This window comes from Rhinoderma darwinii, chromosome 4, assembly GCF_050947455.1.
Source record: "Rhinoderma darwinii isolate aRhiDar2 chromosome 4, aRhiDar2.hap1, whole genome shotgun sequence".
Classification (NCBI taxonomy): domain Eukaryota; kingdom Metazoa; phylum Chordata; class Amphibia; order Anura; family Rhinodermatidae; genus Rhinoderma; species Rhinoderma darwinii.
In genome coordinates this window covers 343,473,780-343,488,417 of record NC_134690.1, presented here as the reverse complement: position 1 = coordinate 343,488,417, position 14,638 = coordinate 343,473,780, and the positions used below count along the sequence as shown (strand labels likewise).

The window sequence follows — 14,638 nt, the reverse complement described above, 5'->3', positions numbered from 1 at the left end:
TCCCTGTACAGGGATCTGGACTGCAGGGGAACCCAAGCTCTCTACCCCCCCAGAGTAGTCTCCATTGGTAATGACCAACGTAACAGGTGCAGTCCCAGTAAGCGTGGTCTGGTAAAGCAGCAAAAGATCAGGGCAGGCGGCAAGGTTCGTAATGGGTAACGTAGAAAATGGTTAGGGCAAGCGGCAGAGGTTCATCACTGGTCACTAAGCACAAGGTTAAGATAGGCGGCAGATGGATTCTGAAAAGTACAGTCTGAGGCCAAACATGGAAATCCAATAACAATTAAGCTGAAGAATTCAAGGAACACAAGGTTGGCACAAATTGCCCTGGCAAGGAGAATGAAGAAAGGGAGGAGCTTAAATATCCAGGAAAGCTGGTTGAAAATAATTTTGGTGCGGGCTGGTCTTTTAAGAAAGCAAGGTTCAGCGTGCACTAGGACCTAGAATAGAGCGGCGTCAGATGCTGAGCAGGAAGAAGGTGTGGCATGGACCGGGAAAAGGTAATTATAACGCGAGGCGTGTGACCATAATATCAAGCATTTCCCACTGAAAGAAATGCTGATTATACCCTTCATATACTGTTTGGCCCAGTTGACACTCAAATAAGGCTGTCTGTTTGGAGTATGTATGGCCAACCTTACCTTGCAGATTATCCATATTGTGTTTCAGGAGTTTATAATGAACAATTTTTTGACCGTATTGTACAACTGTGAAATACGGTACTGTCCATAGACAGTCAAAGCATCTAGCTAATATCAATTTTATATCTAGGTAACCGTGAGAGCCCTCCCGTACTGAAGAGCGTTGAGGACTGCTACTATGAATTTGAGTGGAATACTGCCGCTGCCTGTGTCGTATCCAGGACAGAAGGAGACAATTGCACAGTTGCAGATCCACAGGCTGGTGAGTGTTCGATGACTGCCAATCTTAAGTCACTTCTCATCTAAAATCACTTCAGTCTAAAAAATAATTTGCGAATCAACTTTTTTTTAGTTCTTGTTTAATGAGACCTACCAGGGGAAATAGTCTTTGACCTTTTTTTAATATCTTCTATGTTGAGAAGTTACAGGTTCAAAGACGGATTTGACAGTGTTCAGAACGTTTGGTCTTGCGCTTCAAGCCTCTGTCGCAAACCATCTGCATCCACTAATATACTCTAAAAGGCCTTTCATACATTTCTCCTGGTAGGTCCAGATTCAATGGATACAGAGTATTACGGGAAAGTAATTATTTTCACCTTTGTAAACTCTCCTTGAAATCAAGATAATCTTAGCTGTTGGCATGCACTTTTAAGGTTGAAAACTCATCAAAACAACAAAACACATTGTGTTTGCTTAGTAGGTGAGCACGATTAAAAAAACAAAAAAAACCAACAACTTATGAGTAAATTAAGTAACCTTCATGTATACACTCACATAAAGAGAGAACTCTTAAAACATAACTTTTATTTATAAATGTCATCTCAGGACATGCTATAATAGAGCATATGAACATCATAGAGTGGGTTACCCTGTTTAAGATCCCCCCCCTCTATGAGCCAGAATGGAGAGCAGCTCTGGTAAACCTTGCCCATCCATATATTACATGGACTGTTGTTCATTTTAACGGTCGCCATGTAATGTTACATTTCCCCTGCAATGGCCACTGTCATACAAACAAATCATTGAAGGCTAGAAAATCTGCACAGTGGCCGCTCTGGCTTCCGTTTGAAAAGGGGTCGTGTTCAAAAGACAACACATTTAACGATGAAAAAAATAATAAACTCCCTATACCTACATACTGTAAGATGACTGATCGGAATGTTCTGAAAATAACAGTATTGCAATAAGCAGTTACTAGTATAACAACCAGATATACAGCAAGCACTGTCCGAAAATAAAGGCAAGAGATTACGAGAAGTAAAGAACAAACAAGTGTAAGTAAGGGCTCATTCAGACAAGCGTAATACTCGTCCGTGTTTTGTGCGTGGAAATCACGCACAGCACGCAGTCCCATTGATTTCAATGGGGCTGTTCACACATTCGTGGCTCTTCACGCATCAAGAGTCCGTTGCGTGAAACTCACTGCATGTCCTATATTGGTGTGTTTTCGCGCACTTACGCGCTCATTGAAGTCCATGGGTGCGTGAAGACCACGCACAGCACACCAATCCCATGTGCTGTGCGTGTTTTGTGCATCAATTCCATTGAAATTAAAAAGTACTTAATGAGTCTGTGAAGAACACATGCCACTCGCAAAGCACACAGATGCATAATGCAACGTAACGCACATGGACCAGATTTACGCGCGGTCCTACACGCGTACATCTGTCACGCTCATGTAAATGTAGCCTAAGTATTATTGCTTCTCACAGTACCGCTGAACATAACTTATGACTGGAATAAGGTGACTGTGTTTACAGAGGGGTACTTATCACCAAAACGTAGTACCAAGACACAAGGTCCTTATACATATGAGTCACTAAATAGTGGCATACCATTAATATAATATTTTTCCCCTATTACAATTCTTACTCCATAAGGCTGGGTTCACACGACCTATTTTCAGACGTAAACGAGGCGTATTATGCCTCGTTTTACGTCTGAAAATAGGGCTACAATACGTCGGCAAACATCTGCCCATTCATTTGAATGGGTTTGCCGACGTACTGTGCAGACAACCTGTCATTTACGCGTCGTCGGTTGACAGCTGTCAAACGACGACGCGTAAATTGACTGCCTCGGCAAAGAAGTGCAGGGCACTTCTTTGCAACGTAATTTGAGCCGTTCTTCATTGAACTCCATGAAGAGCAGCTCAAGATTACGGGCGTCAAAGACGCCTCGCATAATACGAGGAGGAGCTTATACGGCTGAAACGAGGCAGCTGTTTTCTCCTGAAAACGGTCTGTCATTTCAGCCGTAAAAGCCTCTCATCGTGTGCACATACCCTTACACTGTGCAAAGCAGTTTCTATATGTATGCTGTCATCACACAGCACTTCAGACCTTTTGTCTAATGCAAAAAGTTCCAACAATGGCCATACACATTTAGATAGCTGGCGGCAGCACGATTTTTTTTGCCGACCGCTATTCCTCCCGACTACCCCATACACATGTACACTCCGCTCCGCCAAGTGTGCATGTGTTTTTTAATAGGGAGAAGGGAGAAAACCGCTGCCAGACTATTATGTCAGCAGTTCAATATGCCCGAACCCTCTCTTCAGACGTCTTCTGTCGGGGGAGAGTCTGCATGCCATCATGCACATTAGATGGTGGGCTGGTCCTGCTGAAAATCAGCGGGTGTGGCCAGTCTAACACTTTTCCTGTGGCCTAAATGCCAATCCTCCTGCTCCTGAAACAATTATGTTGGGGAGACAACCAAGTAGGGGGTACTTGAAGCAAGGTATATTTATGAAAGATATTTCATTGACTACAGGAAACATTCCACTGAAGAAATTGAGTATATCCGTGTGTAGTTGTGGGTCATCCGTAACATTTCCTGCGACCAGAGTCTTCAATGCTCAGCAGGCATTGTAAATGAAAGATTCCTCTCCCATTTCTATTGATACACAGTATCTGCAGTATAAGAAGAAAGTGTAGGAACGGCTTCTGTTTTCTGTAGAAAGTTGAGAGAATTCATTGTACGGGAAGCAATGTTTTTAGATTTAAATGGTTTTGTTTTGCAGGTTTTTACTTTGATCTCTCACCGCTGACCAAGAAAACCGAAAGCTACAATATTGTTACTGATACGTACGATTTCTATATAAATGTCTGTGGTAATGTAACCAAGCAACCGTGTGAAGCCGACTCAGGAGCGTGTCAAGTGACGAAAACGTAAATATGTTTATAGTGTATTTCCACTTTTTATAGACCATTCAGCATCAGACTCTAAACTGGAAAATAATGAAGTAACTGAATAGAACCATTTACCTAATTCTATAGCAAAAGGTCTAAAAAGTCATCGGGAAGTTATTTTTGTAAAGAAATGTAAATCTAGCAGCTCTCCATACAGCAGATTTGATGCAGTTTGATAATTATTTGCGTACGGGCTTGTCCTGAATCCTACAGAGAGCAGAGCGTTGAAGAGCCAGAGCCCACTGCTGTCTGCCCTGCAGAATTTCTCCTACACAGGGAACTGTTCTGTACTTATGTCCCGTGTAGATTCTCCTGCACAGAACAAACTAGGTGAGGGGTCTTTCAAGAGTATCTCTCACCATGCAATTATTTATTTATTTCTGTTACTTATATAGCGCCAACATATTCCGCAGTGCTGTACAGAGGTCCACACTTACTGTCCCTATTGGGGCTCCCAATATAAATTCCCTATCTGTATGTTTTTGGGGTGTGGGAGGAAACCTATGTATAACAATTTTTTGGTTTTATTCTGCTTTTGTTTTGTTTTTTGTAACTCCTCTACACTAGGTTTCAAACTATGAATTATCTTATTATTATTTTTTTTTTTAAAATGTTTAAAGTTTTATTAATTTCAAATTTTACAAAACATAAAAAAAAACGTGAAGATAGCAATGAGCTGTCCAAAATAAACTATGAATTATCTTAATACTTTATTATATGAGCATTACAAAACTGTAAATAACAGACATGTGGTTTCCTTGTATCGCATACAACACAATTATTGCATGTTTTATGGTGATTGATAAATGGTTCTTATTTTTTAAATATGTGTGTGTGTATATATATATATATATATATATATATATATATATATATATATATATATATATATATATACTACCGTTCAAAAGTTTAGGGTCACTTAGAAATTTCCTTATTTTTTAAAGAAAAGCACAGTTTTTTTCAATGAAGATAACATTAAATTAATCAGAAATACACTCTATACATTGTTAATCTGCTAAATGACTATTCTAGCTGCAAACGTCTGGTTTTTAATGCAATATCTACATAGGTGTATAAAGGCCCATTTCCAGCAACCATCACTCCAGTGTTCTAATGGTACATTGTGTTTGCTAACTGTGTTAGAAGGCTAGTGGATGATTAGAAAACACTTGAAAACCCTTGTGCAATTATGTTAGCACCGCTGTAAACAGTTTTGCTGTTTAGAGGAGCTATAAAACTGACCTTTCTTTGAGCTAGTTGAGAATCTGGAGCATTACATTTGTGGGTTCGATTAAACTCTCAAAATGGCTAGAAAAAGAGAGCTTTCATGTGAAATTCGACAGTCTATTCTTGTTCTTAGAAATGAAGGCTATTCCAGGCGAGAAATTTCCAAGAAATTGAAGATTTCCTACAACGGTGTGTACTACTCCCTTCAGAGGCTCTAACCAGAGTAGAAAGAGAAGTGGGAGGCCCCGCTGCACAACTGAGCAACAAGACAAGTACATTAGAGTCTCTAGTTTGAGAAATAGATGCCTCACAGGTCCTCAACTGGCAGCTTCATTAAATAGTACCCGCAAAACGCCAGTGTCAATGTCTACAGTGAAGAGGCGACATCCGGGATGCTGGCCTTCAGGGCAGAGCGGCAAAGAAAAAGCCATATCTGAGACTGGCTAATAAAAGGAAAATATTAATATGGGCTAAAGCACACAGACGTTGGACAGAGGAAGATTGGAATAAGTGTTATGGACAGATGAATCGAGGTTTGAGGTGTTTGAATCACACAGAAGAACATTTGTGAGATGCAGAACAAGGAAAATATGCTGGAAGAGTGCCTGACGCCATCTGTCAAGCATGGTGGAGGTAATGTGATGGTCTGGGGTTGCTTTGGTGCTGGTAAAGTGGAAGATTTGTACAAGGTAAAAGGGATTTTGAATAAGGAAGGCTATCACTCCATTTTGCAACGCCATGCCATACCCTGTGGACAGCCCTTGATTGGAGCCAATTTCATCCTACAACAGGACAATGACCCAAAGCACACCTCCAAATTATGCAAGAACTATTTAGGGAAGAAGCAGGCAGCTGGTATTCTATCTGTAATGGAGTGGCCAGCGCAGTCACCAGATCTCAACCCCATAGAGCTGTTGTGGGAGCAGCTTGACCGTATGGTACGCAAGAAGTGCCCATCAAGCCAATCCAACTTGTGGGAGGGGCTTCTGGCAGCATGGGGTGAAATTTCTCCCGATTACCTCAGCAAATTAACAGCTAGAATGCCAAAGGTCTGCAATGCTGTAATTGCTGCAAATGGAGCATTCTTTGACGAAAGCAAAGTTTGAAGGAGAAAATTATTATTTCAAATAAAAATCATTATTTCTAACCTTGTCAATGTCTTGACTACATTTTCTAGTCATTTTGCAACTCATTTGATAAATATAAGTGTGAGTTTTCATGGAAAACCTAAAATTGTCTGCGTGACCCCAAACTTTTGAACGGTAGTGTATACATATATTATAGTTTCCATCCTCATCTCTTCAATCTATAAGTTTCCCAAAAAATAGGTAGCACTATTATTGTAGTGCTGCCTACTTTTTGGAGACTTTTATATAATCGCAAAATATATATATATATATATATAAAGCTTTAAATAATTCTGATGTTTTTGTTCTTTTTTTCAGGAACAAGGAAAACTGGAATCTTGGTGTTGGCAATTCCAGGCTTTCTTACTATGATGGAATGATCCAGCTTAGCTACACTGATGGAACCACCTACAATGATGGAAAGAAAACACCTCGCTCATCGCTAATAACTTTTTTGTGTGACAGAAGTGTTGATATCGGTCAGCCAGAATATCAGGTACAATCTGCTGAAAAAAGGGTGTTTATTAACAGATCTGTGAGAAAAAGGGATTTAAAGAGTATTTGTATACAAAGCTTAAATATGGGCTTATGTTAAAGGGGTTCTACAAAGGGGTCCTCCAGGACTTTAACATTGATGATCTATCCAACAATGCGTGATCTGTCCGGTACCCCGCCGATCAGAACAATGATTTACATAGGAACAGTGGCTCATTCGTACAGACGGCTGTGCTTGATACTGTAGCGCTTTCCAAGTGAATTGGAGGAACAGCAGTACCAGGCACAGCCGCCTGTACGGAAGAGCCGCTGTGCCTGTAGTAAACGACCATCGTGCCAATTCACGGGGTCCCTGTGGTCAGACCTTCACTCAGCAAACGTTGGCCGATATCCTGAGGATAGGCAATGTTAAAAACTCTGAGAACCCCTTTAATGCTCGAAACGTTAGAGAGAGCCAGAGTTTGTTACTATGTTTCTTTCTTTTTTTCTATTCCATTGTGGTGGCTATTTTTGCACAACGACAAATGGATTTGGGGATATATTGGTTGTTACTTTTAAGTACACTAAAAAGGTGATAACCAATCGTCAATTTCTCAACCGTTACGGTTAATAATAAATTGGCTATTGCTTGTTAGTCTAAGAGAAGATAATTCAGTAGTAAATCAATCCTGTTACCTCTGGCTTTAATAGTGTGTGGTTACATAAGTAAAGATGTGAAGACTTAGAATTTACATTGGATTGGCCTATGCCCTGTCTTTTCTTTTTTTCACTTTTTCTTGTATGGACTGACTGTCGTTTGTCTTGCAACCTTGAGAATGTTGGAGCTCAATAACCATGAATTTAAAAAATAATAATATTCATTAGACTAACTTCCGTTTTTAAAACATGTCCCTTCTGTCTGGCATGTTTAGTGTTAAGTGATGGTGATGATATTATTTTCAATTATAGAAAGAAGACAACTATACATATAACTTCAAGTGGTACACAAAATATGCCTGCCCAGCTCTACCAGTGGAGTGTGTTGTGGTGGACAAAGAAAATGATGAACAGTATGATCTGTCCAGGTATGAAAAGAACAATAATGGAATTCAAAACTTATAAGTATTAACTTGAAAGGATAACACTAGCTATCACATAATGATGATATGCCAAGTATTTCAATGGTGGAGAGTCATAGACTGTATGTATGCATATATTATTATTATTATTATTATTATTATTATTATTATTATTATAATTATATATATATATATATATATATATCTGCTACTATTTAGAGGCCAGACTATAATCGTGACTACAGAGTAATATTTTTACAGTAAGCATGTAAGGAACACATTCATTCACTGGCATAGCGGATTCCTAATTTTTACGCTTATTTAAACTGTTTTGGACAAAAAAATGCTTATCACGTAAGTCCCAAATGTTGCATGAACCTCATGGAGTTCTATCCGACAGCGGCAGCATTATTGATTGATATTAAAAACCGAGTAGAAGCCAGGTTCACCCTCCTTTCTTCACTGATTATTCATTATAGGGTTTTTCCCATAATCCTTATTTATCACCTATCCACAGGCAAGGTGATAGACATCTGATTGGTGGGGGTCCGGCCGCTGGGACCCCCACCGATGACGAGAATGGGCTTACCTTGTTCAAATGCTCGACCACCGCTCGATAATTTTCTATGGGGCTGCCGAGCGCTATCTTCGACAGCCCCATAGAAATTATTGGCGCGGTGATCGAGCATGCGCACTACCGCTCTATTCCTACGGGGCTCCTAGGAACAGCAAGGTAAGCCTGTTCTTGTCATCGGTGGGGGTCTGAGCGGCCGTACCTCTACTGATCAGATATTTATCACCATCCTGTGGATAGGTGATAAATAATTATGGGAAAACCTCTCTAATCTACACTACCGAGGATTTGTGGTTTGTCTGTAACTTTATAGACTATACTTTAAGGTGATGGTTCTGGACTGTCTGGCATATTGCCATTGAACAAATAAATACTTCATTATAGAATTTGTTTTACACTCAGGGATAGGTTCACCAAATTATTAAGTCAAAAAGATTTAAGAAATTGGTAGGTTGTATTGCAGTGAATGACTACAATGGAAACTTGGGGGAGGGGTACCCAGTGGCACCCATCTCTACTAATTCTCTTTTATGCCTAGTAGTTATCAAGAAACCTGTTCATGGCCAGTTCCATTTTAGTATGAAGAAGGTTTTGTTACAAGCCCAATTAACAATTTCCCATTTCTATTTACTTGTACATTAACTGTTTCCATTATTTCACAGCTTATCTAAGGTACAAGGAGAGCATTCTTCAAACTGGTTTGCCATGGATCAAGCACAAGGGAGTAACAAGAAATATTACATCAATGTGTGCCGTTCATTGGTTCCAGTGAAGGGATGTGACCCTTTTGCTGCTGTGTGTCAAATGGGTTATGCCAAAGTTTCTGTAAGTATGCTTTTTGTTCTGTTTTTTTTTTAAATACCCTATAAGGGAATTTGGAGTACCTGTCAGGGCTCTCGCCTCTAATCTAGGTTGGAGAACAGATAAAAAGAGTGTCTCTCGTTCTGAAGAATGTTTGTGGGAACTGTGTAATGCTTTCTTTTGCCTGTGGGGGCACTGCAGAGAAACTGAATTAATTCTGCTAGGTTCATCCACAGATTACAAACGCTCGTTGTAATATGCCCTATCCTTCCTGTTGATCAGAGTTGTCGGGCTGCCCCTACGCCCAAGACTGTGGCCTATCACAGTGAAATTGTTAGGTTAATATCAACTAAATCTTATGTATATTTCCAGCTTTGTGCCACTTGCAACTTGTTTTCCTTCCTTCCTTCAAACTGTAGCATTCTCTATTGTTATGCTGTATCTTTCTGGTGCAGGATAAGCTTGATGAGACCGTGTTCATCAACAACCTTGGTGTGGCAAGCAAGAAGCCCGTTATAGAAGGCAGTGGAAAAATTCTTATTGAATACACAAACGGCTCTGCATGTATCGAAAATAACAATGTTTCATATTCATCACAATTGCATCTTGTATGTGAAAAGGGAGCTGTGGTAAGTTTATCATTTATTATTATTACTGTATATGTGTTGCTAGTTTGGGAATGATCACATACTGTAATATAATATTTCTGGTGTTATCATGATGTGTGGGCACTTTTGGATCCAAGAAGCTTGAATGTATTGTCCTATCATGACAGCCCATTCTGAAAATTAAGCCTGATGTAGTAATCATCTGGAACTTGTGGCCTTTCATGCAAATGTATAATTATTTGGAGGCTATTTAAATGAATGGCCATCTATTTAGTACAAGAATGGACTGGATGCGCGAGAGCAGGAGCTGTTCTTACTCCGTGGCTCCCCGTTGTGGCTCGTGGAGGGGGGTTCCAAGCAGTGAATACCCTTTTATGACTTCCATATGCAAATGTATAATTATTCGGAGGCTATTTAAATGAATGGTTATCTATTTAATACAAAAATGGACTGGATCCATACTGTTACTGAATTATACCTCCCACACCATAACCACATAGTGACTGAATAATACCCCCGTACTGCTGAATAATATCCCATACTGTTACTGAAAAAAACTACTAAACAAAGGCCATTATTACCACCATATAGTGGTAGATGCAAATCATACACCGGAGCTCTGCAGACCATATAAGCGATTACAGCACATATAAGCGATTACAGCACATTTATATCCAGTGACTCACAGGTGGTTTTCTCTGATTAGTCTTTTACTTCCCCTTTTTTCTCCATACGGCCCAGACCACTGTGACTACTTATTCCAGCCACGACTCGCGTCTCCAGAATTTGACACGCAGACATGTTAGTTTTCGCTTTTCCATCATCCTCTACACCTATACCCCATTCTCTAAACAAACTCGTAATGCACAATCCCCTGGTGGTAATAATGATCCCTCAGTGCTCGACATAATAAAAGTGCCCCTGCCCCCTTTGTGCCCCCACAGTAATAATACCCCCTTTGTGCCCCCACAGTAATAATACCCCCTTTGTGCCCCCACAGTAATAATACTCCATTTGTGTCTCTGTATACAGCGCCGCACACAGCCCCCTGTAGATAGCGCCACACAGACCTCCCCCTTGTATATTGTGCCTTACAGACCTCCCCCTTGTATATTGTGCCTTACAGCTCCTCCTTAGTAGATAGTGCCACGCAGCCCCCCATTTGTAGATAGTGCCACACAGCCCCCTCTTGCATGTAGTGCCACGCAGCCCCCTCTTGCATGTAGTGCCACGCAGCCCCCTCTTGCATGTAGTGCCACGCAGCCCCCTCTTGCATGTAGTGCCACGCAGCCCCCTCTTGCATGTAGTGCCACGCAGCCCCCTCTTGCATGTAGTGCCACCGGGCCCCTCTTGCATGTAGTGCCACCGGGCCCCTCTTGCATGTAGTGCCACCGGGCCCCTCTTGCATGTAGTGCCACCGGGCCCCTCTTGCATGTAGTGCCACCGGGCCCCTCTTGCATGTAGTGCCACCGGGCCCCTCTTGCATGTAGTGCCACCGGGCCCCTCTTGCATGTAGTGCCACCGGGCCCCTCTTGCATGTAGTGCCACCGGGCCCCTCTTGCATGTAGTGCCACCGGGCCCCTCTTGCATGTAGTGCCACCGGGCCCCTCTTGCATGTAGTGCCACCGGGCCCCTCTTGCATGTAGTGCCACCGGGCCCCCCTTTGTATATAGTGTCACAAAGTCTCCCCCCCCCCCAAAAAAAAAAAACACTCTACTCACCTTGCCCTGTTCCCGCAACGGACAGAGCGTTGCATATTTTCCAGTGGGACGATTGCGCAAGCCAGCACGATGCAGTGACGTCATTATGCTGGTCTGCGCAGGGAGTCTTCCCAGCATGTTATAGGCTGCAGGCCTAACATGGTCTGTAGCCTATAGTATTCAATTGTATCTGCGTCCTGAGGGCGCATATACAATTGAGTGTGGCTGTCTCTAGCACCGGAGCCCACTCCGCTGCTAGAAACACCACCAGGCCTGAGGTGGCCCATGTTGCCCAGCCCATAAATGTTATATGCCGGGCGGCGCAGGCCTCCTTTTGCTTCGGGCATGGGGGCCCAGAGATGATGGGGGCCCTGTGCTGATCTATGCGCATAACGTTTAGGGCAGCTGAGCGGTCCCCCAACTCTTCTGGGTCCCTGTGCAGCTGAACCGGCTGCAGCGGCGATATGTCCTCCCTTGCCTGTAGCTATACTAGCATGTGTAATAGTCAGGATTCCTGCTGTAACTGCACAATATGTTAAAAAAATATAAAAAATCTTTGCAGGATTCATTACTGTCTGCAGGACTCCTGTATGCAGGTCCTATCATTTTGTTTTTTAGATACCAGGTGACGATCTGACACCTTTGCTCCCACACCTTTTGCTTATTATTACAAATACATCAGTAGTAAAAGAAGATAAAATGAATCCTTGATCTGATCCGTGTATAGATTACATAGTTGATAAGGTAGAAAAAAAAGATATATAAAATGACCCCCAACATTTTTTATTATATCTACTTTCTATTGATTGTTTCCTAGTTTACCAGCCCTAGATTTCTCTCTTATGACAACTGTGTAGCCACATTTCTGTGGAATACAGAAGCTGCTTGTCCTATCATTAAAAGCATACATGGAAAAGAGGTAAGTGAAAACTAAAAAAAAAACACAGCATTTCACACTTTTCACACATTTTGCTTAGTCATTTTTTTGTCCTTGCAGGATTGTTTAATAGAAGACCCAAACACTGGCTTTACTTACAACTTTGAATCTTTGAAGAATGAGTCTGGTTATATGGTACAAGGCAATGGCAAGACATATAAGGTAACAATTTTTCTGTGTGTATAAGATAGATATATATGATAAGTTTTCTTTTTAATTTAAAATGCATGTATAGGATTTAAAAAAAAAAAAAAAAAAAAGTGTGCTTCTTTTCCCGCAAACCGCCGCCACTCCAGTCCATTGGCCGTTTCTAGTATTAAAGCATAGCCCCATTCATTTGAATGGGGATGATCTGCAATACCATATTTTTCCCATGAACAAGAGTGGTGCTGTTTATGGGGAAATAAAAAGCAGACCTTCTTTTCCATTTTGAGACAGCTCCTTTTGATTTTAAAGCACCTGTGCTTTAAAATTAAGCTACATTACAGTAGCCAAAAGGAAACCGACTTCTATGTAGACTTCACAGGAGCTTTAGTTCAGAGCCTCTAACATCCACTTGTTGGCATTTGTACAACTCATATATTCTGTCGACCCAAAACCCTTTCAGCGGTGCTTTTAAAAAAAAAAAAAAAAATAAGTGACCTGAAGTTATGATCTGCCTACCCCAGAACACCAGGTAAAAATCAAATGGGTTACCCACCCAAGCAAGTGATAAACTATCATTAGGATTGCCGGTCACTTGCTTATGGGTGGCGGTCTCGTTTTGATTATTGGGGGTCACAGCACCATAGGGATGCACGGTGCATCGAAACTTCGATACTGTTTCGATACTGTGCATCCCTAAACGGTTCGATACCGCTATTTCCTGTATTTCGATACTTCGCTGCGCAGCCGCACAGCTCAGTATAGTAACACATGAATGTATGGGAGCGCGGCTGCGGCTGTGTAATTCAGCCACAGCCCCGCTCCTGAGTCATGATAAGTGCGCGGGGTCAGGATGATTCGATGCGGCCAGCGCTGCACTAATGAGCGGCGGCACTGGAGACAGAACATGGCGGGCGCTCTACAAAACACCCCCATGTTCTGTCCCCAGTGCCTGCACCGCCGCTCATTAGTGCAGCGCCGGCCGCATCTCCTCATGCTGACCGCGCGCGCACTTCCTGTCAGGAGCGGGGCAATGGCTGTATTACACAGCCGCAGCTCCGCTCTATAACGGTGGAGATAAGAGAAACCTCTCATCTCCGCCGTTATTCCCCTGAATGGTGCGATCACAGCGGACTGCAGCATTCAGGAGAAAATGAGAAGGGGGGATGCCCCTGGATCGCGTCACAGGGAATTCCTGTGACGCGATCGAGGGCCATACCATATATGGGCAGACAGCCCAGGGTCTATTGACGGACCCCAGGGCTGTCTTACCATATTTCATGTTGTTAGGACATACCCAGGTATGTCCTAACAACTGCCTGTGTATTATCCGTCCACAGGTTAATGTACTGGGATATATCTGATATATGCCAGTACATTAAAGTTTAAAAATAAAGTAAAAACAAAGTATCAATTTAAAAAAATACACATACACCTTTTTTACAATAAACATTAAAATAAGTCTCAATACATAAAATATTCACACATTCAGTAATGGCGCACACAATAATTTTTTTGCATCATTTATGATGTGTGCGCTGTAAAAAAATAAAATAAACACTGCTTTCTATCACTTATTAATGTGAGGTGCGAGGTGCGATGAATTTCACCTCCACGTGCCTCACATTAATAGTAATTAACCCCATCATGTACCTCGCACATTAACCCATTATGACTGAGAAACATGATGGGATTAATTACTATTAATGTGAGGCGCGTTCAAAATTCATCACACGTCGCACCTCACATCAGAAAACGGAAGAATTTTTTTTTTATTACTGTTGGCAAAAGTATCGAAATTGGTATCGAAATCGCAATACTAAACGAAGTATCGGTATCGAAGTCCATATTTTGGTATCGTGACATCCCTACAGCACCATGGGTATAGGCACTTGCCGCTAGGAGGCTGACACTAGGTAGGAAGATGTATTCACTCTGCCCAGGCTGGTCATACCACTACCACAGACACTGGCTAAATCGGTTTTAGCCTAGTGTACCTAGGAGGCACACATGACTTGATACTGCTCCTGATTATTTTAGTTTTAAGGGTTTTTTTCTCTCCTTTTTTCCTTAAGGTTGGTTCTCAGCCTGTTCTTGAGAAGGGCATTTTTTTTATTGAGGCAGGGTAACTA

At 41.7% G+C, this 14,638-nt stretch overlaps 1 protein-coding gene across 1 annotated transcript in view; it reads left to right on the top strand.

Moving 5' to 3' along the window:
* IGF2R (insulin like growth factor 2 receptor) overlaps positions 1-14,638 on the top strand; it is a 167,650-nt gene that overhangs the window by 83,628 nt on the left and 69,384 nt on the right. Inside the window, exons 14-21 of the mRNA XM_075862887.1 lie at positions 772-903; positions 3,664-3,811; positions 6,508-6,685; positions 7,633-7,748; positions 8,979-9,141; positions 9,573-9,746; positions 12,243-12,344; positions 12,423-12,524. Coding sequence (XP_075719002.1) covers positions 772-903; positions 3,664-3,811; positions 6,508-6,685; positions 7,633-7,748; positions 8,979-9,141; positions 9,573-9,746; positions 12,243-12,344; positions 12,423-12,524 — 1,115 coding nt within the window. The remainder of the gene's footprint in view (positions 1-771; positions 904-3,663; positions 3,812-6,507; positions 6,686-7,632; positions 7,749-8,978; positions 9,142-9,572; positions 9,747-12,242; positions 12,345-12,422; positions 12,525-14,638) is intronic.